This window comes from Lissotriton vulgaris, chromosome 1_1, assembly GCF_964263255.1.
Source record: "Lissotriton vulgaris chromosome 1_1, aLisVul1.2, whole genome shotgun sequence".
Classification (NCBI taxonomy): domain Eukaryota; kingdom Metazoa; phylum Chordata; class Amphibia; order Caudata; family Salamandridae; genus Lissotriton; species Lissotriton vulgaris.
The window spans coordinates 2,104,459,275-2,104,483,721 of NC_141685.1; the positions used below are offsets into that span (position 1 = coordinate 2,104,459,275).

General features: G+C 43.4%; 1 protein-coding gene across 1 annotated transcript in view; it reads left to right on the plus strand.

Annotated features, from left to right (window-relative positions):
- The first annotated feature begins 13,659 nt into the window (after positions 1–13,659).
- The window catches only part of FGF6 (fibroblast growth factor 6), a 122,382-nt gene continuing 111,594 nt past the window's right edge, over positions 13,660–24,447 (plus strand). The window contains exons 1-2 of the mRNA XM_086921390.1: positions 13,660–14,319; positions 14,970–15,073. Coding sequence (XP_086777516.1) covers positions 13,977–14,319; positions 14,970–15,073 — 447 coding nt within the window. The 5' untranslated portion in view covers positions 13,660–13,976. The remainder of the gene's footprint in view (positions 14,320–14,969; positions 15,074–24,447) is intronic.

The window sequence follows — 24,447 nt, forward strand, 5'->3', positions numbered from 1 at the left end:
CAGTGGAGTGCGAATTAAGACCTCCTGCGTCTTGTGTGGTCTACATGTTTCAGCCAGGCCTTATTAGATTTAAAACTGGCTTTCCTCAGGACCAAGTGAGTATGTGTATAAGGTGCAAAAAACTAAATTATAGTGTTTGTGTTGTTGGTTTATGTGTCGCACTCTCTAAGGTGCGATTACATGTAAGAGGGGGATTCCTTCTAGTTTTGCTACATATAACAAGGACAGAGACAAACATACATAGGAGAGTCATTTTAGTATTGTAAGAAAATAATCAAATTTTGTAGCCTTATAGTGTAACTTATAAAGAATTTTTCGTTATTTTCTGTAGGGTCAAATTGTTCAATGACTGTCCATGTGAAGTCGTTTGGGGTATGGTTGTGGGTTACGAAGTGATCCGTCAGTTTACTGATATTTTTGCCGCATCGGATGGTACTTCTGTGTTCTGTCATTCTTGTCCTGACTTTCCTAGAAGTCATCCCGATGTAGCGGAGTCCACATCGACCTGTACTTCGTAACCCACAACCATACCCCAATCAACTTCACATGGACAGTCATTGAACAATTTGACCCTACAGAAAATAACGAAAAATTCCTCCTCCAGAAAGAACAGCGATGGATATACCGTCTGTCCACCCATACAAGGGGTCTGAACGATTCCATCCTGTGGAACTCCATTAACCTGTGATAATCAATTGATCTCCTATGCCCTCTGTCTCTCAGTCAACAACAGAGTCCCCTCTGATACTCCCAGCCATAAAAAGAAAACAGTGCTCTCGCACTTAGGCGCTTACACAGCGCCATATCTCCAGAACTACTGCACGTGCCTACAACGTGCAACCGTACACGCGCTAATCATGCGCACATGCACTCCACATGCTCCCCTCTGGAAACAACTGCTAGCCTAATGCGGGCATGCGTGCAGAACGCTCCTGAGCGCATGCACATAACAAACAATGACAGTGCAGTCAGCGCGAGCGCATCCCTCCTTCTATTTTCACTTATCCCAGGTGGAACCAATGACCGGGGCTACCTAAACCCGATCTCAAGGTCCTCACTCACTCGTTCTGGGCACTGCAGAAGGACGATATGTCCAAGGAGGATCTAGACCGGGAATTCCGTGAGTAACTCAACACTACTGCTACAACTGGGGTAAGCAACCTTTCTCTCCCCACAGGTTGGATGTAAACCATCATTTTCACTATCCTTCTTTTAGGGTCTCTTTCTCTGCCAGGTGACCCAAGGAAGCTTTTGACAGCAAATAGCCTGCGTGAGGATACCAACCTTTACTTACCTGTACCTCACAAATGCTAATATCCGCTATTTTAGCTCACCACAACAATCGGTTATCATTAAAACCCATGTAGATCAAACATGACCACACCATAGCAGCATATAGGTCGTTCACTCACCTTATAAGTCGGCTACAAAATGTGATTATTTTCTTACAATACTAAAATGACTCTCCTTTGTACGTTTGTCTCTGTCCTTGTTATATGTAGCAAAACTAGAGGGAATCCCCCTCTTACATGTAATCGCACCTTAGAGAGTGCGACACATAAACCAACAACACAAACACTATAATTTAGTTTTTTGCACCTTATACACATACTCACTTGGTCCTGAGGAAAGCCAGTTTTAAATCTAATAAGCCCTGGCTGAAACATGTAGACCACACAAGACGCAGGAGGTCTTAATTCACACTCCACCGCGTCTAACTGCCTTTTTATTGCTAACAGAGGCCCAGTTATTAAACTTATTTATTTACCCTCGGGTACTGGGACCTACTGTATAGCTTTTAAACTTCACTTTCTCACTCACTACACTGCACACTCAGCGAACATACCAGCTCCGCAGTAATCTGGCGTCGAAGCACACCCGGGACACATTCGGTGTCACTGTGGTGGGCCCGATGATGAAGCATGCCACCAACCAGGTTGGTGGGTGAGGGCTTCATGAACAAACCAACAGGTTTGCCAGCTAGCGTACTTCTTTGAGCCCCTCCCTCCCACCCTGTAAACATAGCCAGTCCTATTTTGATCATTACATATAATTCTGGGGATACGGACTAGCTTTTCTAGTCCTCGCTCTCTACTTTGATTTGGTAAGAACAAGAAATGGCCACTAAATTTATACGGACAGAGTTTTACTGATACAACTAATAGCACACAAATGGAAATGTGTACAAATCTGGTTTGGTGAATATTTCTCATAGGTGCATCACCAAAGGTATCGATTTGTTTCTATCCCAATAAAAGTGTTGTTCCCATCACACTTAAGAATTACAAAAAAAAGTGCTTCATTTTTGCTTTACTTACTGCTGACAGTGCAGAATTCATTTAAATGTATTTCCATTTTGTTGTGTTACAAACAAATGCCATTCTATAGACTTTCCTTTCACACTCTCTTTACCACAGCAAGATTGTCACATAATTCACTTTACTTTTCTGCAAAGTAAGTGGAGTTTGTAATCATCCATGTTAAAAAACATAAGCATAAATTTATCTGAAGGTATAGCCTGCCACTTTACCTCTATATTTAATGTGTGGAAATGTGACAAGATAAATACAGAATTTAAATGGACATTTATCACTTTGACTTTTCCTGCCCCCCAAAATTCAGCTTGCGCCCTACCAGTGAGTCGCGACCCACCGTTTGGGAAAAACTGCATTCAGGAGAAATTATTTATTTTGAGATGACGTTGAAAACTTATGAAATTGTGTAAATGATATGTTATGAGCTAGAGGAAAAGAGAAGTAGTAACCCAAAAGGAGATAAAAAGTTGTGCAATATGGGACACCAATGAGGTGGTTTTGAGCAAAAATAACTCACTCATTTTATAGGTGCAAATGCGGATAGCTGTCACAATGTGTCCACTCTGAAGTACAGTACAAAATAATTACAATATGCTGCAATCATGGATGAAATGCCTGCTGGCACATTATGCCCACCCCAGGAATTATCATCATTGGATTCCTGGTGATTTTGAGGGAGTGAGTGAAAAATAGCAGGCGGTAAAAGATTTTGGGGACTATAATGCTGGAATTGGACTTATGTTCTGATTCCCAGATCTTTTGCCCTGGTTTGTCACCTGGTGACATTCCTGGGTGAAATAGCCCAGCATGCAAGGTTCCTGCATAACTTATAATTCTGTTGGGGCCAGTAACTGTTGATACTGACCCCATCTGAATTAGCAGCATCACTAGTAATAAGAGCCTAAATGCACTTAATAGAGATGGGGCAGTAATAAAGGCTACCAGGTTAATGGACATTAACCCAATATTCTTAGAGACATTTTAAGGCATAAGCAAAGAGCGCAGTGCCCATGGCACCACCTTCCGAGGCTGCTCCTTAAGAAAGTGAAATTTCTCTCTGCTTCACCTTTGTCAATTTTCGTACCTCAACCTTTCCTCCTCTTTCTCTTTTCTGTTTTATATACACCTGAGTCTGTCCCTCTCTTTAATTAGTGCAACTTTAAGGTTTTTTGACCCTCAGTCAAGATATATTTAATTGTATTTGTGTGACCCCGTTTCTGAAACTGTTAATATAATTCACTATTTCTTGGCACTATACGGACTTGAATTAGCAGACAATGAATAATAAAATTCTAGATTGTTCCAAGAAGGGGCCCCCAAAATATATCTTGCCAGGGTTTACAAAATCCTTAAAACAAAACCAAATATTCTATTTCTGCTGAAAGGAGTATCTTGTCCAATCACATTTCTCTTCCAATTAGCACTGCTACATTGACCCCCATGTGAGTGTTATTGTGAAGTTTTGTCCAGTCCTGTATGTTACTTTGCCATTACTTCAGAAAGCAAAAAACTGAAAGTCCAATCAGTGACGGCAGCCCCAGTCTGATGATCTTCATTATAATCCTCATGTAAGTCGAGTTCAGTATTAGGAGAGCCAGAAAACCCCTGTTTCCAAATTATTAATGAAGTAGATGCAGTTGATTGTGGCTCACAGTTTGGGGCTCATTACGCTGTAGGGCGGAAAACCTCCACCTGACCGCCGGATTACAATACGACCGAACACTGTTCGGCCAGATTCCCATTGTTATTGTTTCCTATGAGTGCTTGTGTTACGCCCACAAACCGGCCATAACCAGGCTCCTATGGAGGAATGGGGTGTGTGTGTAAAGCCCTGCACCCTGTCGCAGGCACCACATGGTGCCTGCCAAACAGTGCAGGGTTTACAGGGGGTCCCTGTAGGCCGCGGTTGCCAAGGGCACCCAAGTCACTTTCCGATAGACTTTTCGTGTTGGACAGGCCAACGTGGAAAGGCTAGTGGAAATCGACATCGTGATCCAGAGGGCGGAAACGTTGTCCTTAGGGGTGTACGATGGGGTTCCGAGTGACAGGAATACTTTGCATGTCGCTCGGAACAGATTCGGAATGACCGTGCGGTTTACATTGCGACCGCAAACATCTTAATCGGGCGGTCGGAATGTAAACCAACCGAGTCGTTCAGAAGGGCTCAGACGAAGTCGTAGAGATTTGAACTGTCGGGAGGTGGATTTCCACCAGACATCGTAATGAGCCGCCAAGTGTTCAATAATGATAATGATGCCATGTAATTTGGTCTGCTATCAATTCTTTACTACAAGCAACATTTAGCTCTCTCTGAGTTGGATCAAACTAACAATCCATAGAGGAGATTTCTTTAATAAAAAGGTTTCCCTCAGACTAACTAGCTGGTTTCAATTAAAATTGTTATAGAGTAATTATCTTCCTGTCACCTCACTATAAGCAAACAGTATGTGTTTGTACACACGTACCATGTGGTGATTTGTATTCAAGAGATTCAGGTATTCATTAATGCGTAATTTACAAAGTATTGAAAGAACATTTTTTAAAACAACATCTAATTGCAGAAATGCTAAATCCACCACCTGAACTTAAACAACAAGATACAAAAGTGTAATTATCCGGCATCTGGGCTTAAAATAACAGACAGAACCATTAATGGACTGATGTGTGTGAATTATTGGTAAACAAAAACTTTGAAACGATATTGGAGGAAACCAAATCATGAAAAGACAATTTTAAGGAAAGACAATTTTAAGGAAATACAAAAAGAAAAAAGAAAAAAGGGAAACTTTTTGAAGTAACAATAAGTTTAAGGAAAAGACCAAAATTACAATACAATTGGGTGGAGTTTAGGAGTACTATGGGGTTTTTGGGTTCACGGATGAGTGATGTTTAGGGTGATGAGGGGCAATTAAGGGTTGCGAATAATTGATGTTCAGGCATGAAAAGGCGTTTTGATGGTTTGGAGGTGTGTTGAGTGTAGGGGTGGTGAGGGGTTTCAGAGTTCACAGATGAGTGGTGTTTAGGTGTGTGTGTTTTTAGGTTTCAGTGATGGGCGGGTGTAAGGGTGTTGAGGCTTTTTAGGGTTCATGGATGGGCTGAGTTTAGGGCTGGTGAGGTTTTTTAAGGCTCAATCGTGGGTAGTGGCTAGGTGGTGAAGGGTTTGAAGGATTCAGGGATGGGTGGAGTTCAGATGTAGAAAGGGGTTTTGGGGTTTAGGGATGAGCAGTTTAGGGTGATGAGGAGTTGTTATGGGTCGTGGATGGCTGGTGTTTAATGGTGATGATGGTTTTTTAGGGTTCAGGAAAGGGTGAAGTTTGTGTGTGCTGGTGTGCTTTAAGAGGTATGTGATGGGTGGGGTCTAGGCATTGAAAGTATTTTTTAGGATTCAGGAATGGGTTAAGTTAGGGGTAGTGAGTGATTCAGGTATTTTGGATTTAAGGGGTAGAAGGTGCTTTTAGATTTCAGGGAATGGTGAAGTTTAGGTGTGGCGCGAGGTTTTAGGGGGCAGGGATTGATGGTGTTTAGGAGTTGTGAGGAGTAAGTGATGGATGGTGTTTACAGGTAGAGATGGGTCAGCAAATTAAAAGCATACAAAGTAAATTTTTGACAATGAAAAAGATATAAATATGAAATAATGTCCTGTGAAGTAAAGCACTGAAAAAAATATATCTCTGACAAAACTGTTTCTGAAAGTAAGACCTGCAATTATTGCATTTACAGTTAAAAACATAAGCATTCAAAAGCCAATTTCAACCGAAACAACAGACTATGAACTGGTTTCTACAAAAAGGTTATTGCCATTCAAACATTTCCATTAAACAGTTTTGATTAAATGGTTTCTCTGTAATCGTATTTCATGACATAGTTGTTCTATGAAATCACATACAACTTTAATGAATAGGTTTTCTGTATTCTTCAGGAGTAATATCATACCAGAGTTATACATTATTCTATAATACATCCGGATGTGTATGGGTCACTTGATTTAACACCTTCTGAGTAGCACCCATCAACCTTACGGCCATTGCTAGTAGCTGCCAATCAGCACCACTCTGAATGTTGTTGCCTCAAGTAAAAAGCAAATGCTCTCCACATTTAGGTAGTTTCAACCAGTGTCTAAGTTGTATTACTAGGGCATGGCAATACAAATCAAATGGACTTTAAATTTCATCTGAGCACTCCAGTGACAGCAAGCAACCTTATGGTTATAGGCACTATTTGAGGTATGCCTACGGTCACCAAGTGGAGTCAGCCCACACCTTAATCTTGTGATGTTTTTTCTGATAACAATTGGAATTGAGGTGGACGAATTGGAAAGTGTTGCCCTTTTAACCCCTTCTGTGCTGCGCAAATTTTCCCCCGGTGCTGAACGTTCCATTGGGCCTATGGAACCATGACGGAACGGTTCCGTCATAAGCACAGGCCACCTTATGCTCATGACGGAACCGTTCCGTCATGAGCATGGAAGGGGTTAAGTGTGCAGAACGTGACCAGAGATTGTTTTCTTGGCATACCCAAAAAATCTGTTCTGATTGATTATAATCTAAAGATGCGAGAGACCAACAATTGAAACAATCTATACTACTATTATAAAGGAAGAACTTTGAACCTTTGAGGCGGGTAAACTCGGGAACCACAGCGCCAATCCACACACCCGATACATCGTTGTAATCGTCAGGGTGTGCAGATGGACATAGGCTATCTAAAGTAAAAAAATATACGTTATTTAAAAAATTTCGCGGAAAAAAAAGTAGTCCCGTGGAAGAAGCGCCGGCCGTTACCTGCGTGCTGTCGTCAGGATCGCGGGGAGGAGCGGCGTCCAGGAGCTCGAGGAGGAGCGGCGGACATGGCGTGGGGAGGAGCGGCGGACAAGCGGGGAGGAGCGGTGAGGAGCGGTCGACAAGTGGTAAGGAGCGGCGGACAGGCGGGGAGGAGCGGTGACGAGCGGCGAGAAGCGGCAGAGCGGTGAACTGAGGAGCGCGGTGGAGGAGCGGCGGCTGAGGTAAGGCTCTGGGCGACCTGTCGGGGCAGGCGGGGTTCAGGGCAGGCGGGGACGGGGCGGGCTGGGGCCCTAAACACTCATGGCAGGGGGCGGGCGGGGGCCGGGGCGGGCGGGGACCCTGAACACTCATTTCGGGACGGGCTACTATGTCAAGGCGGGCGGGGGTCGGGGAAGCCTGATTGCTCCCGGACAAGGTCGGGGCGGGCTGCTAGTATATTCATAAAGCCAAAATCCCATCTATCCTATACGCACAGTTTTAAGAGTGCAATTTTAAGATTGTGTACTATTGGAATCGTAAAGGTGGCATCGGTAAACGTTAATGCTTCCTTAAGACTGCCCGAATTGTCCTGCTAGTTTGTGAAGTAACAAATTGAGTACCAACGCCTGCTTTAAAAGATTACAAACCAGTCTTATTTGTGACTGGGGATGTGAATCTGAAGAAGGCAAACTGCTCTAAATGTACTGCACTGTGTAGCATACTGAGCCGTTTCTCTGGAAATGCATTGGCTACATATTCACACATAGTTTGACTTTGATTGTAGAAAGCCAAGGATTAATCACCTGGCAGAGAGGCTGTCTAGGGTGTCAGAGTGGAGAAAAGACACTACAGCTCCCAAGCTCGTGAAATCATATGCAAGCAGGAATTGTAACTTAACACCCACTCTACTATACCCTGAGCAAATTGTCTACCTTAGTTTTATTAATGCTAAAGTAAAAGATATTGCTTTTTCACATTCACCACTTATGTATTGCAAATGTTGTAACTATCTAATTCTGCTAATGCCCTTTATAGAACACTTTGGGCCTCATTTATGAGGCCTTGCGTCAGTTTTGCGCTGCTGATGCGTCACTTTTTGTGACGCATCGGCGGCGAAAAACATGCGCCTTGTTGCGCCATATTTAAAAAGTGACGCATCTAGGTAGATGCGTCACTTTTTAAACCCCTGCGCCACATTATACCTGCGTCAGGTATAATGTATGCAGAGGGGGCGTTCACCCGCAAAAAGCCTCGTAATAGTGACGCAGTGAAATCTATGAGATTTCACTGCGTCACTTTTAGGATGCTGTTGCGTCAAAATCTTGCGCCTGCCTCACAGCAGGCGTAAGACTGACGCAAGCCCTTTCACATGGGGCTTTCCCCATGTGAAAGGACGCATTGCTGGAGTTGCGTCACTTTTGTGACACACTCCAGCAATGCGTCACTTTTGCGCTTACAGATACGTCAGAAATACTGACGTATCTGTAACTCCTTGCGACATGATGCGTCATACATTAAATATCACGCATCATTGGTGTCGCAAGAAGTGCGCAGTGAAAAGTGACGCATCGCTGTTTTCACGCAGTGATGCGTCACTTTTCATAAATGAGGCCCTTTGAGTTTTGTTCAAAATGTAAGTATTATCGTAATACTTCAGAAGATATATATGTGAGGGGCACATTGGTGGAGGTTGACCTTTGACCGATTGACCTTGTAAGCCTGACCATATTTCTTTACTTTTTTAGCTAGTGAGGATCATTCCCAACAGCTTTGTATTGTGTATCAGTCAAAAAGTCAGTCAAAAGGTACTTTATTCAGCACCTAAAAGCCATAAAAACAAGCATGTTAAAAAAAAATTCATCAACATAGATTTGATTTATAAAACCTTGATCACATAAAAGGATAAAATAGGAGCATCATTTATATCAGTAAAAAGTCCAGGATTCAAGTTATGAAGTTACACAGGATACAGTACGTAAAGTGCAGAGTGCTAAAAACCAAATTCAATGGATAGTATATCCTAAAGTGCACATGCTTACATAAAATGGGTACTGGGCCCAAGGCAAGAAAGAATAGGCTGGCTACTGCAAAGACAACTTTTTCCTATGCCTTGTAGCCCCTGTTAAAAAAACCTGCAAACGCGAAACAGACCATAGGGGAGGGTATATAAATCTTCTGCGCAATAAATGATAACAAACACAGAAAAAAAATATAATGTAAGGTATCTTGCTCTGAGAAGTTGTCACAGGGGCAAGGTTTTAGAGTACCAGATTTCGTAAATCTATGAGGAAAGGCCAGAAGCCAAGGGGCCAAATGCAGTCGGAATCTAATCAACAGAAAGCAGTGAAAAGTGTTGCTAACGATGAGTAGATATGAACTTGTTTGCTCAAGGACAAAGTGACATACTTTCTCACAGTGGGCTTGTTAACTCCTTCTCCTCCCTCTATTGAGTATCCATCTAGCCAAAATGAGTATTGAAAACAAATAACATCATATTTGACTGTACACTGATAAGCTTCAGGGTCTGCAATATTTTTCTGTGAACCAGTTATGTTCCAAGCTAAAATAATAGAATTAGGTTTAATAGTTATTCTGGAGGGCAGAAGACTTTCGAGGGGGTGATGTAAACAAATGATTCACTGGAGTAAGTGCAACTGTCGCCAAGTTTCAGTCTTCTTTCCGTTGTTGGTCTTCCCTATCTTCAACAAGTGATCTCCCATTTATTTCACCTGAGAGTCCTGGGCATCTTTCAAAATGGAAGGAAATATAACCTTTCTCTGTAGCTTTCATGTTTCACAGGCCAGTCTACGAGGCCTAGGGCCAAGATACCAGAATACAGTTCTCCTACCAGTTTTGATTTTTGTATTCTCCAATTTTGAAAAGTAGCAATGTTTCAGATATTTTCACAAAAAAACTGAACTCACCTATGGAGAACTTCTGAGATCTCTCCTCCTCCCACTATTATTAAGCAGTTCTACCACACACCTTCCTTGCCCACTGAGACAACACAATGTAGGATTCCGCCAATATGCTGGCGACACTCCACTCTAAGGGCCTTATTACGACGTTGGTGGTCCTACAGTGGTTGCGCAAATGTGCCGCCACCCATAGGACCCCCAAAGCCATGGTGTGCCTGCCCACCAGTTTAAGGCCCTTATTACGATTACGGCTGTTCATAAGACCTCCGTTCTTGCAGTGGTGGTCTTACCACCATCAAACTGCAGGCCCGCCCACAGTATTACAAGTGTTGTAGTCAGACTGCCACATGACAGCTGTGGCTACCACAGCGGTTAAAGGCAGAAATATGCTGGTGGTGCTGCAGCGTCACCGCTAAGCATATTTCGAGTTGCCTCTCCACGGCCCTTTTCATGGAGGTGTCCCCGCCAACGAAAGGGCCTCTCCTGGACCTGGGAGTGCATGCAGGGATTTCAGTGTATACCACACCATGCAGAAAGGTGAAGTTGGTGCTCTGTCTGCAGCAGTCTGCATGTTAGGCTCTTCTATAGGCTGAACAGACCGCCGGTGTCAGACCACCGCAGCACCGCCCGCCAGACCAGGATTTATTTACTTATCTAGCAGGCGAGCGCACCGCGGCTTTGGCAGTCCTGAAGTGGAAGGCGCATTGGCGCCACCGCTGTAGGACTGCCACAGTCGTAATCCTGCCATAGGAGTTAAATACAGGTCTGGTGGATGGTGCTGCAGCAGTATGGCAGCAGCAGTGAGTTAGGTTCATGGAAGAGCCTAACGTGCAGACTTCCGATGTCAGAGCAACGACAGACACTCCTGCACAGTGTGGCCTACATGCCATAAGTGCAGGAACTGGGGATGCAAATCCAAGTGGGCACCACATATGCCTCCCTGCAAAAACCACTAGGCCCAGGAGAGTTAGGGAGCCCTATTAGGCCCACTTTGTTGCCTCTTCGCCATGCCACCCTTTTCAAGGTGGGGTCACCACAATGAAAAGGGTGCTGGAGAGGCAACTCGGAATATCCTCTGTGGTACCGCTGCAGCACTGCCAGCATATTTCTGCCTTTGACCATTGCACGCCCGCTGCAGGATCCTGGTTGCAATGGTCCAACGTCCGCCCTTGTAATACTTTGGGCGGGCCTGCAGTGTGGCAGTGGTTGGACCACCACAACAAGTACGGCAGTCCTGTGGGCTCCCGTACTAGTAAAAGAACCCTTAATGACTTATGTTGCTTGTGCTCCCATTCAGAGAGGAGGGAGTTTAGCTTTCTGTGCAGAAGTATGTGAGTCCAAGACTGATTTGCATTTTGTTGGCCCCTGCTTCTAGTAGTACAGATAAGAGAAAGATAAAGAAGTGATTCCACAGAGACCTTTAGACTGTATGATTGCCAATTTACTTACTAATAACAATGATAAGTCAGAATTAAGGATAATGCATTCTTGTTGCAAGGATCTCATATTTCCACATTTTCCACATTTTCAATTGTGAGGATGCATATTCGACTCCGACCTGGCGAATAGAAATCAAATCAGATAAAATAGAAAAGTCTTCTATTTAATGTCCATGCATTATTTAGTTATACAGAACAGATATCTCAAAGCACTTGGATCAGTCTGGGGTTTACCACTGTATAAAAGCCAGAACATAAGGTACATTTATTCTAGAGGATGGAGTTTTCTCTCCTGGGCTGGTGTGCTTTAATGCAGGTGTTTTTAATAGGCAGGTCTGATCGACTTTGGAGTGTGCATTGAGAGCTCTTTCACCCACATAGGCTTCTCATGTTTGTTTGAAATGTGTGTGTAGGGCCTAAGAACTTGAGTCAGAGCATCAACCCAACAGGTAGATTTCTAAAACGTCAGAAGTGCTGTCTCATTAGTTTCTCCTAGATTCGCAGTCACTATTTGAACATGTTAAGGTGGTTGATCTAATAGTTAGGGAGCCCATCATAAAGGGCATTAATATATTAGGGTATTGCATCTATGATCAGTTTTCAAGGAGCACATTTTGAATGTCCTAATTGACAAACGTGGTAAAGGCGCTATCATCTGCCTGGGCTGTGCTGTTGTCAACCAGGAACAAAAGTGTGAAGGGGCTGACCCAGTGTGGTATTTATTAAGAGCTGATTTGGATATGATACAATGTTTGCGATTTTATGCTTCGACTTTTTCCAGAAATTTACATCCCCAGGAAGTCTTGTTGTTGGTTGAAGTGCTATGATACAATGTTTGCGATTTTATGCTTCGACTTTTTCCAAAGGTTTAGATCCCCAGGAAGTTTTGTTGTTGGTTGAAGTGCTTAATGTATGTTTTGTTGAGTGTCATTAGTTTGGGTAATAACGCAACGGTTGATTTCTCTAGTTATTTGCCAAATCTGAACATGCAATTGAAGGGTCATTTCAGGAGCCCTTTTTCCAGACGACAATACACAGAACCCAACAAAAAGAAGCTTGAATCACAGATTACATTATTCAAAAAATGAAATGTTAAAATATTTGTAACAGCCATTGGCTGGAAATGGATTTGAACACTTAGGGATTTAGCTGTGTATTTAGACCCAAACTATATCTCTAGCAAGGCCTAACGTAAACCAAAAATAATATTTTCCCAGATATTGGCTGTTGCGGAAGTGGTCATTCCTGAACGTTGGGGATATAGAACTTTAAACAGAATTAGATTTTGATACCTAAACTGGGCAACGTGAATTGCGTTTTGAAGCAAAATGCATAGTACTTGCGCAGCATACTAGTGATGTGGCCATTACAATGGGTTTTTATTCTAATTGTAATTGGTTGCTTCAAGGGGCTGCTTCAAGGGGCTGCTTAAAGCACCCTCGATTTAGGAAATTCTAACAGGGCGCTATCTAAAGTTAAATAAAAACTTTTTTTTCAATCTGGTGGCCTCTCGGTAGCCTGTGCTATGGCCGCAATCTCAGTCCACGGAGCAAACTGCAGTTTGATGTCATGAACCCTCCAGCACGGTTACATTGAGAGGATTCCAGTTGAATACATAGAGCCAGTCGGGAGCTAAAAAGGGTGATCCGAAATTAGTGCATAAATGTGTTTCTGAAAACGTGCAGCATTTTTCAAAAAGCACATTGCGCAATTAGACGCATGCGGAATTTGTACATTATGTGATTTAAATAGGTTAAAGGAAAAACAAGACGTACTTGAAAGTATTACCTGGAGTTCTGTATTTGTTTTTTATGATGTACGCCAATGTAGAGTTTTGCTAGGCATGAATCTTAAAAGCAGTGAATAATATTTTAAAGAATTACAAAGTTGCACAAGTGTTCCAAATTATTCCCGATTCCTTAACAGTGCTGCCCATGCTAGCTAACGAAGGCTCTCTGAGCGGCAGGCTGCGTGGGAAGGGCCAGCAGGATTACCATTGCTCGCTGGTGAGGCTCAGAACTTTTTTTACACCTCCTACTCTAAATAAGGAAGCTGCTTGCAAAGCATATGACCGTCCAACCAATTTGGACCCTGGGAGGCCCCTGTCAGTAGTCACTGCACGCTGCCCAATGAAACTTCACTCCTCGTGTCTTGCAGGGCTGCATTCATCAGCTCCAAGCAAACTTGACACAGCAGGTTAGTGTTACAGCTCTTGCTCCACAGCTGAAGTACCTCTGGCAAGTTACTGGTGTCAGGATGATGCTAAGGAGTGGGACGGCTTTTGAACAGTATAGATAGATCACACAAATATATCCCGGCTGCCCACGAGAGAGCACGAGCTACAAAACATGGTCCCCAGCACTTGGAGCTTTGCTGGTCTCTTTCTGTTCTCCCCCAAACTGCTCCCAGGCTTTAGTTTCATGTCAGCAATCCCTATCTGCCTTCCAAAAATAAGCCCAGGCCGCCATGCAGAAGGGAGGAAAACAAGAAGGGCGGTATTTTTAGGGTCATTAATTCTGACCACGTGCCCAGAAGGTGAACCGGATGGCCGTTGCACAAAGGCTACTCATTACTATGTCCTGCGGAGCCAGCATTCACTGGACGTTGCCCACTTTTGTTCTCCTCTGCTTTCTGGCTGGGATTGTTTCAACATACCCGCTTCCGAGTCGAGCTAATGGGACCTTCCTAGATGGAGGATGGGGGTCTATGTTTTCCAGGTCCCTTGCCGAGATGGCAGCCGCGGAGAAGTCGGATGTGAACTGGGAGAAGGACTATTTGCTGGGAATCAAGCGAATGCGGAGGCTCTACTGCAACGTGGGCATTGGATTTCACCTTCAGATCCTCCCAGATGGAAGGATCAGCGGTGTCCATAGCGAAAACCAATACAGTGAGTACCACCCAGAAATACCCTAGCATCCATGTTGTCTAGTAGTAGAACTGGGATCCTTAATGCATGGATGGAACACATGTTGTAGCTTCTTGGCATTGAGTGACACTGGATATGTTTGTTTTTTGGAATGCCCACAGATTCGTGAGCACTGGAAATATCCAGGCTGAGTGAGGCATGTCATGAATGCTTGGACAGAATTAGATGCCAACTTATTTTTACACGGCTGCCCTTTACAGTGCTATAATCCTGGAGCAGTTTGCAAAGTTTCTCTGTGGCACAGTTTTGCACATTTCAGATGCTTTTCTTGTTGAATGACCCGTTGTCGCTGTCATCCGGCCCAAAATAGTTGACTTTGCAATTTGAGAATTTGTTTCGCGTGGTACTAATTGATGTATCACATGTGTAGTCTAACGCACCAGCCGTACTGAGGATTTTCCTTCATTATTGGTTCTAATATTCGATGGTTGCTTTAAGAAGCCTGTGATTGCTTCAGGTTTGAGGAGGTTCCCACACACTGCAGCCAGTTAGCGTTTTGCATGAGCTGGCTTGTATGACGTGCTGTAGGCGCATTGAAAACTATGTTCAGAGGAAATGCCATCGTGTGAAGGTGCAATGCATGACATTAAATGTGCCTTTTCTTTACTTAGGTCTGTTAGAAATATCAACCGTAGAACGAGGTGTTGTTAGTTTGTTTGGTGTGAAAAGTGAACGTTTTGTAGCAATGAACAACAAAGGGAGATTATATGCCGCAGTAAGTATACAATTCCTCTTTTCGAGTTTTTAAATGAAATGTTATTTCCGTGTGCTTGTCTCGCCATTACAATGCTTAATATGGTTGTAATTTCACTGTGCAGAAAGTTCTTATTGTAAACTGCCGGATTAGTACATTTATTTAAGTACATTTACTGCAGTAAAATGTGGTGCAATTGAAAGCTATAAAGAGGTGGGGAGCTTAGCTTGTGTGCTGTTTGATAAAAACGTGTAACCGCTTTCAAAGTAAAGCAGATATTGTTCAGTGCAGCATGCATGTACCTTTCTCCTGGCATGCAACCCGCAGTGGCCACATATTGAAGTGCAAGTTCAACCCTACTGAGTACATAGGGATCTGATTATTTTTATTCAGTAATTATTTGGTGGTATTTGTTGGATCATGTGAAAAGTTTTGAGTTGGTGGTATTTTGATTTTGTTACGCTAATTGAAATAGCGCTGCCAACAATGTAAACATATTCTAGGGTGGTAACACAAGCACTGCACAATTTAACACCTACAACTTTGTATCCCAATGAGGCCTCCTAATATCAGTGGTCCCAATCGGTTTATGCGAGGCAGCAGCATTAATGCCATGCCTCATTGACCCAAGCCTCAAAAACCCAAATGCCAAAACGAACTGTGGCACAGGGACGTCTGCAGATTTATTGTTGGGCTGTTAACCTGTTGGTTGGTTTTGCTGTTACAGGGGAACGATGCTTTGTGTATGGTGGAAAATCGTGGAGCAAAACGCACTGATGGTTATTCTTTTTCATAATAATTTTGTGGAAGTAACCATAATTCTCTCAGTCTCCAAACACTCATAGAGTGGGTGTTGTTGGGTGCACATTGGGGCTGGTTTGACAATATTCTTCACAGTTTAGCTCTCCCTGGTAAACCCCAAAAACCCGAGGGTTGAGATACCAAGGAATATGTCAAATCTAATAGGTGTTCTGATTTCAGGAGTGGTTGCAGCCTATAGCGGCTGGCCTAAGAAGTGGGGATCCAGGCTTGAGTTCTGACCTCGGCTCAGCATCTTGTTGTTCTAGGTGAACCACTCAATTTCCCAATTAGTGAGGCCTGGCTCTCATGTAAATTGCTCTAATGCCCTTGGGCTGCGTTTGTGCTATATAAAGTAGCAAAAAATAAAAAACAATACAACACACTCGCCTTACTCAGCTTTGTTTTCAGTCATTCATCATACCAACGTTTGATGACATTGGGGCAATCTTGTTTTCTTAACCTCTCACCCGTTGCATTTTGGTACTTGTAGAGTTGTCACTGAGACTACCAAGGTTACATTCAGTAAAAGGATTTTAGACGAGAATGATTCTAAGGATATGAATGGCCAGATGCCCTGTGTAAAGTGCAATGGTAATTGGTTGTCCATTATTGGTATTGCCTAACTAGTAAAGTCCCTAGTAAAGTGCACTATGTGTGCCAGGACTGGTAATGCAAATGCTACTAGTGGGCCTGCAGCACTAATAGTGCCACCCACACAAGTAGCCTTAAAGAGAGAACTCAGGCCTGCCACTGCAGTGCCCCTGCGCAGTTTGTTAAACTGCCATGTAGTTCTGACAAGTGCACCCACTTGTCAGACTTTACCCTTCCCTTTTTATACACATCAGACACCACTATGTAAGGCCCAAGGTACCCCCTGGGCAGGGTGCAGTGTATGTGAAAGGTAGAACATTTACCGAGGTGTGTACCATGTCCTGACAGTGAAATACTCTCCATTTAGTTTTTCACTGTTGAAAGGCCATCTTGCCCATAGGACAGAATTGGCGAGGCTGTGTAATATGTTTCCAGCCTATCTTCCCAAAGGCTTAAGATGGAGAGGTGAAGTTTAGTATACCTGAATTCACAATTCAATAACACATCTTTTTGTGAAGGTGGTTTTTGCATTGTGTGTTTAGAAACCACTCTTTTAGAAGTGGCTGGGTTTTTGTGCTCTAACATATCTGTGTGTCTCTGCCTGGTTGTGGATTGACTGTCTGGATCTGAAAGTGATAGGATCTGGGGAATGTCTTGACCAAGGGGAGGAGGTGAGACAGCAACAGGCTGACCTACATCTGGAGTGTAGGGGGTGGAGTAGCCCCTGGAGGTGAAGAGGGCTGGGCTGTAGCCATAAAACACTGGCTCCATCCCCTGCTGAGTGATTAAGGATCCAGACCCCCACTGTCAAAGGAATAAGATGTCACTGGCAGGGGAACACCCAGAACTGGTTTAGACAGGGGTCAGTGCCCCCCTGAACACAAAGACTTCAAAGACATTTAGGGGTATAAGTATGAAAGCTAAAACCCCTGAACATTGGAATTGGATGGATCAAGACTGAAGAGGATTGAACCTGAATATGACACGTTATTTCGAATGCCATTACTTTGCATGCCATTACTACGTGGTTATTACTTAGCAATAATCGTTACTACGTAAGGTTTTACTTTGCATATCATTACATTGAAAATGTTATTGTTTACGAAGTAAAAACTTTCCAAGTAATAAAAATGGTATGCAGAATAATGTGTCGTATTAAAAAAAGACAATTAAGCACATTTTTTAATCTTTAAAAGACAACACTACTTTTTAAATAATAATTAGAAATATACTACCTTAAACATCTAGAAATGGAAAACACTACCAAAACACTCAAACACTACACTACCCTACACTACTGAATCACCACTACACTACCCTTATCCCTAAATCACTACCCCCTACATGAACCTACGCATTCCAGCTCCCTACACTCATTCACTACCTGTCACAACCCTGCTACACTACACAAAGCACTAAAACTTGCATATTAATAAAAACAGACATGTACCACAACACTACACTAAATGCTAAAACAAATACCCTACGCTACTTACATCACATCGCTACCCTAAACTCTAAAACAATACCCCATGAACGACCCTCAACCTTCCCCAGTCCGCTCCCTACACTACAATACTACCCTACATGACACCCCAACAGTACCCTTAACCCTAAAACAGTACCCTACACTACACAAACACCACAACACTACACTAAACCCTAAAAAACTACCCACAGCACAACCCTCCCCCTACTCCCAATCCTGTCCCTATACCCAAACACTCCCCTACACGACCTCCCTGACACTACCCTAAACCCCAAAACATTACTCATCAAACACAACACTACCTTGATCCTCCCATACCCTAAACCCTTAAAAATAGCCCCTCTTACCTCTCTCTCCTCCTGTCCTTTGTTCTCCTTCCTGCTTCTTCAGAGAGGTGTCATTGTTGCATGTTGTTGTGAGGAAGCGCCTAAGTTTCCTCACAACGATGTGGTTCGCTTTACAACGCATGCGTTGTAATAACATGCGTAGAAATGGCTACGCGTTATTACAACGCATGCGTAGTAAAGCATGCATGGTAATGTTACGCGGTGTAATGACCACCATGATGTCTCCCATTGAACCTACTTTGTGGTCAAGAGGAACCTCTGCCAAGGAAGGTCCAGCTGAATAGACTGAAGGAAAGGACTGACCCTTGCTGTCTGTTTTAGGGCTGGCCTGCAGTTTGCTGCTTTAACCAAGGAGAGGCTAAAGGAACTTTGCTGTGAGCTGTGTTCCCTTGCTTGAAAGGACTTTGCTGTGCTGTGTCCTGAAGTAACTTAACCCAAGGGTGCGAGGAGAGCTGGCTCCCTGTGGTGGAAACTTAGGAACCCAAAAGTTTCCAGAAGTGTCTCAGCAGCACTGTGTGCTTTGTGCAGCCTGAGACCTTTGTAAGAAGTGCCCTGTGATCATGGGCACCTGGAGTCCAAGCAAGTCTCAGATACACAGTGTGCTTGTGCTTTTTGCAGCCTGAGCCCTTCGATAGGATTGTTCTGTTATCGTGTGCAGCTGGAGTCTAAGTGAGTCTCAGTGACGCTGTGTGCGTGTGCTTCGTACAGCCAAAGACCTTCGTGAGGATTGCCCTGTGACCATGCACACCAGAAATTCAAGTGTGCCTCAGTGATGCTGTGTGCATGTGCATTTTGCAGCCTGGGACTCTCAGATGAATTGCCCTGTGATCGGGGATGCCTAGAGTCCAAGTGAGTCTCACCAATGCTGTGTGTGTGTGCTTCGTGCAGCCTGAGACCTTAGTGAGGATTGCCCTGTGAGCGTGTGCACCCAGAGTCCAAGTGAGTCTCAGCGACGCTGTGTGTGTGTGCTTTGTGCAGCCTGGGACCTTCATGAGGATTGCCCTGTGACTGTGCACACCCGAGGCTCAAGGCAGTCTCAGCCACGCTGTGTGCGTGTGCCCTGTTGCAGCCGGAGATCTCCGTTATCGTCATCAGCTCGGAATCAACCAAGTTGCATTGGAGGCCCAAGTCACAAGAGGCGGAGAGGAGAGTGAGGTCGCACCCTCCAGGCAACGTATGTTGGCACCTGAGGTGGGGTGCAGGCTTAGAGAGAGATGCTCTCGGCCTCTCCCCTTCTTGTAGTGCGATCCTCTGTTCCAGCTCGTATCACGGCCCGGACGTGCCAAGAAGGGGCAGTACCGGGGCAGGAGCATTGAGCTGCACTGTGGTTTACACCAGATCCGTGTTGGAGGCATATGTTGACGGAAACTGACCGCAAGTCAGTACGAGGGTTGGAGAGACCGTCCGAAGTCCCGTGATCGGGGCTGGAGTGTATTATGCATTGCATTAATTCTGCATTACGAACTACCTGATTGTTGTATTACGCATTGCATTCGTTTGCAGAACGAACTACCCGATTGTTGCATTGTGCATTGCATTATTTCTGCATAATGAACCACCTGATTGGTATATTAAGCATTGCAATAGTTTGCAGAACAAACTACCTGATTGTTGCATTACGCATTGCATTATTTCTGCATAACGAACTGCTTGATTGTTGTATTACGCATTGCATAAGTTTGCATCACAAACTGCATTATTTTTTACATTGCAAAGTGCCTGAATCTTACATTACGAACTACATAGCATCATAGGATCACCTAGAATTGCTCATTAATACCGCCAGAATTTATAAGGGCTGGCTGGCCTAATAACCACCCAGGAGAAATATTACATATACGCATATGTTTGATTGTTATTGTGTGGTCTCAGTGTATATCTTTTTATATAAACTTATACTTGTTTTTATATGAGACTGGTGTGGAGTCCTTTTGTGGTATCCCAATTGGGTCACTGAGAGAGTGGTTGCTAATACTTTATACATTTGCCTTGAAGATAAGCCTGGCTGCTTGTGCCAAGCTACCAAGGGGGTGGGCAGGGGCTATCTGAGAAGGTGTCCTTCCTTTCCCTGACATAGAAGGGAGGGTCCCTACTTGGCCTAAGGTTCCTACCTTGGCCAACTAGGGAATCCTGGTTCTAGCACTCATCACTGACCCCCAGTCGAGCATCCATTGTATTTTATAAAGGACTCCTTTCTCAGTGCAACTGTAGAGAATACCTTGGACACGTTATGTGTTTGTAATTGGAAAATGGAGAAAAGTCTATTTTAATTAGCAAAAATATGCTCTGCCATTCTAAGGAAGATACTGCTTCATTCATTCAACCAGTTGCTTGGTAGGCAAGGAAGGTAGCAGACATTGTCAAGATATCCATATGCTCATCAGTTCACTAGCTGAAGGGGCTCTCTCAGAAGATCTGATCTGTATTTTTTCCCCCTCCCTCCACGCTCGGTGAAATCCTAAAATCAAAGATACTACAATTCATAACTGTTGATATGAGACTAAATATACCACATATGTTGAAGAAATTCATAAAACATTAGAAACATACCTTTTGTAAAGTGAAGGTGCACAACACAGACAATTGATAAAAACATTAACAAACAATACAATCAGTAAAGAGTAATAGTTTAAATTGCTCATATCGCTAAAAGGGCCAAGATTAACAACCCTTTTTTCCTCCCTTTAAGACCTTTTCTAGCATAAATCGCTTTCTCAAGTTTAAAAACTGCAAGTAGGCGGACCAGCCACACCTGAAACCATGGTGGTTGTGAACCAAGACATGCCGCGGCACTTACCAGTCTTAAAATCGCCATTGCTACCGCAAGGAACGGTTCTATATCCTGACCTTGTCCCTAATCAGATAATCTAAATAAAATCAATTTGGGGGTTGATAAAACTTCCACATTTCATTTTCCATCTGTGTTCTGATGAGTTTCTGGCATGGCAAAGAAGTTCCTTTTGGGAACACAAACTGAACATTGAAATAAACCTCGTAATAACGAGCGTTCATTATATCTTCAATTGGCTTAATTCTTCTGTATTTTGATGTTGTTTATTTATAGTCATTACTGGTATAACATCATACCATTGGTGAGGTTGCTCAATCGACCCTCTCAATACCCCTACACTCCTATTTAAAATGAAGATGCTTCATTTCACCTTGCTGTTGGAAATCTGGATCTACTGAAGAAACGAGAAGGCTGTGTCCAATACTTGACTGTCAAAAACTGATGGCATCACTATGTGCCTTGTATTCAGTGAAAAACAAAGTGCACTTCGATGGCTACAGCCACATTCTTAACCTTCTATCTGCTTGCCTTTCCTTTTCAGAAGTAGCTTGACTGTGCATATGTCTGTTGACGTGTTGTTAACAATTCTTTAAAGTATACATAAAAGGGCTTTGGCTCCTAGAGGAAGAGCATTCTTCTTCTACATTGTGATATTGGCTATTTGGACGATTATTCTGCCTTCAAGGAAGTGTTTTCATTGGAATGCACAACAAAATATTTTCTTCTGAAAAGTACACTTAAGCATTAAAATGTTTGTCACATTCAATTGTGTATGTCCTGTATGTACTCTCTATGTACAGCAATCATTGTTTTGCTACATTTTCCAGAAAAATGGCAAAGCTAGTCAGGCAGGATGTCATCTGATAAAACAAATTTGTGAATGTAACACATTTAAACAGTTTTTGTAAATTCCTGTGTTTACATGAATTAGGACAGTAAAGCCAAACTATTTGGCTTTGCCAGTGGTTGTTTATCTATTTCAGTCTGTCTCTCTTTTAATATCATTATTGATATGAAAGAAACAAATAAAAAAATACATATATTTAACCCCAAGTATGACCATCAATATGCCCAGACACACAGGGATATTCTAAATACTGCTAGCTTTTCCATTAATACAGAAGGGGCTAAAACAGATAGGGGTTCTGTACATTTATTGACAATGCTTTGCGAAAAAACAGCACATGACTACATTTCTCTCACTGCAGTATCTAAGTTGACATGTTTCTAAGATTCCAACTGGTCGGGAATATAGCATCCCAATGAATGTAAATCGAAATGACAGTCAATAAATCATAGGGATGTGAATCTGGTGAATAATAAGCATATGTTTCTACTTCCTTAGAATAAACAATCATGGCTAGGCGGGGAGAGGTTTTTGCCATCATGAAATGCAGGTATAATTCCTTTTATTTGGTTTATACATCTTATGTTCAGAAGCCGTATAGTGCTAGATGAAGTTTACATTATTTTATGTTTTAATGAAATGGTTGCGATTTTAGATATTCTGTCATTGGCAATTTTACATAACTTTTTGTACAGACAAAGGTTCAGAGGTGGGTGGGTGGCCCTTTAGCTATGGTGCCCGCTTCTTCAGGGACATATTATTGTGGCCACTTGCATTGGGACAGGCAAACAGAAGGCATTACATTGAAGCTCGGCGCACGAGAAGTGGCTCCATACCAGTCTTCCCAGGGGCTTAGAATTCAGAGCCAACCTGCATTATAGTGGCTTTCTTCAGAGTGTGCACGTGCCTGCATCTGTGTGCACACGTAAAATCACTCATGCAACATGCCTCGGACATGCAGGCTTCGAGAGTGTGCTGGCCTGTGGATATGTGTGATTTATTTTTCTGCCCAGAGTTGATGTTGGAAAATGTCACAAGAAGAGCATTAATATAAAATGCTGCACCGCCAGATATTTGTCCTATGCAAACCTCTATTGTCCTTTTCACTCCCTCATGGAGTGTGCCAAGTAATGTACTGCCTGCCAATGCTGAGACCAAAGGTCGGTGAACACTTTAACACTGCGTCAATGTGCTTCCGGGTGCACAAGCACCCTCAGGTCCTTACTGTGTTCCACCCTTCTCTTTGGATCCATCAGGGAGCAGGCTCATGTCAAAATAAAATCCGTCAGGAGCAGAGGTGCAGTCATATAGAGCGGATGCCCCCCAACCCCGCCGTAGACTTGAAGGTTCCTGGTAGTAGGTAGTTTTAAATTACCCATACACAAACCCAGGAACAAAGGCTGCATCTCGAGTCTACCTTCCTGGCAGGCTCTTAATGCGGCCACAGCCCCTGGAGATGATGTAAAACGTAGATATTGCAGCAGGAAATGTTCTGCATTGATGACCGCTACTTCCCTCTATTGCATGGGAGCATCTCTTTGAAGACACGGCGTGCCTATGGAGTTCCAACTCTGACACCTCCCACACAGTGCCAAGATGGTTCACAGGGGAAGGTTTCCGAGGGATCACACTCTCTCTGTCCTTCAGAGGCTCCTTGAGTTGACGAGAAAAGCTATTGCTCATATAGCTTTCTGTATAACTTCGTTGTTAACCTTAACTACATGTGGAAAGATGAGGTGTAGGGATAAAAATGAAGCAGAGCTTTGACCGGTAGACAGCATCACATCTGATGTTTCCCAATCTGTTTTAAGTGAAACAGTGGCGGCTCCTCTGCTATGGCGGAGGAGCGTCGCCCCACTGCTTTTAAGCAGTGCAAATAAATGAAACATAAAATGAAAATAACTTTGAGTTATTATCATTTTATGTTTCTGTGCTGCTTTGTGGGCAGGCGGGCGGGGCTGCTCTGCTCTCAGAGCAGGGCAGGGGAAGAGTGGTTTGCCCACTTCTAAGTGCGCATGACTATTTGGCCAGCCCTCTGACAGCGGTGCCCAGACCCCATTGACTGGCTGAGTGTGGAACCACAACGCTCATACCAATTGCAACGCTGCATTGTAAGTGTTCATTTAAAATATATATGTATATATATATATATATCTCCCCCCCCCCGTGCCCGCCTCACCGCCCACGAGCCTTGCTAGCTGCCACTGAAGTGGAAACCATTTTGTTTAGATATTTGTGGTGCCATACGGTATGGAATATCCAAGTTTTAGTCCAGCTTACAATATAGTCAGAACCATGGCCGCAGTTTATAAGATGTGCTTCTATATTACCATGAAAGTGAGATGATTGTCCAGGATGAGCTATTCACAGGCAGCAGAGCCTTATGGTCAGCCGCAAGAAGGGAAGGGGTTTTTAAATACTGGTTCGCAGAAAGTTCTCTGTCAAACCTGATACTCTCTTTAAATGCAGTTCAATTGACTACAATATAACCAGACCATTCTGATAATAGCTCTAAAAATCAGAATGATG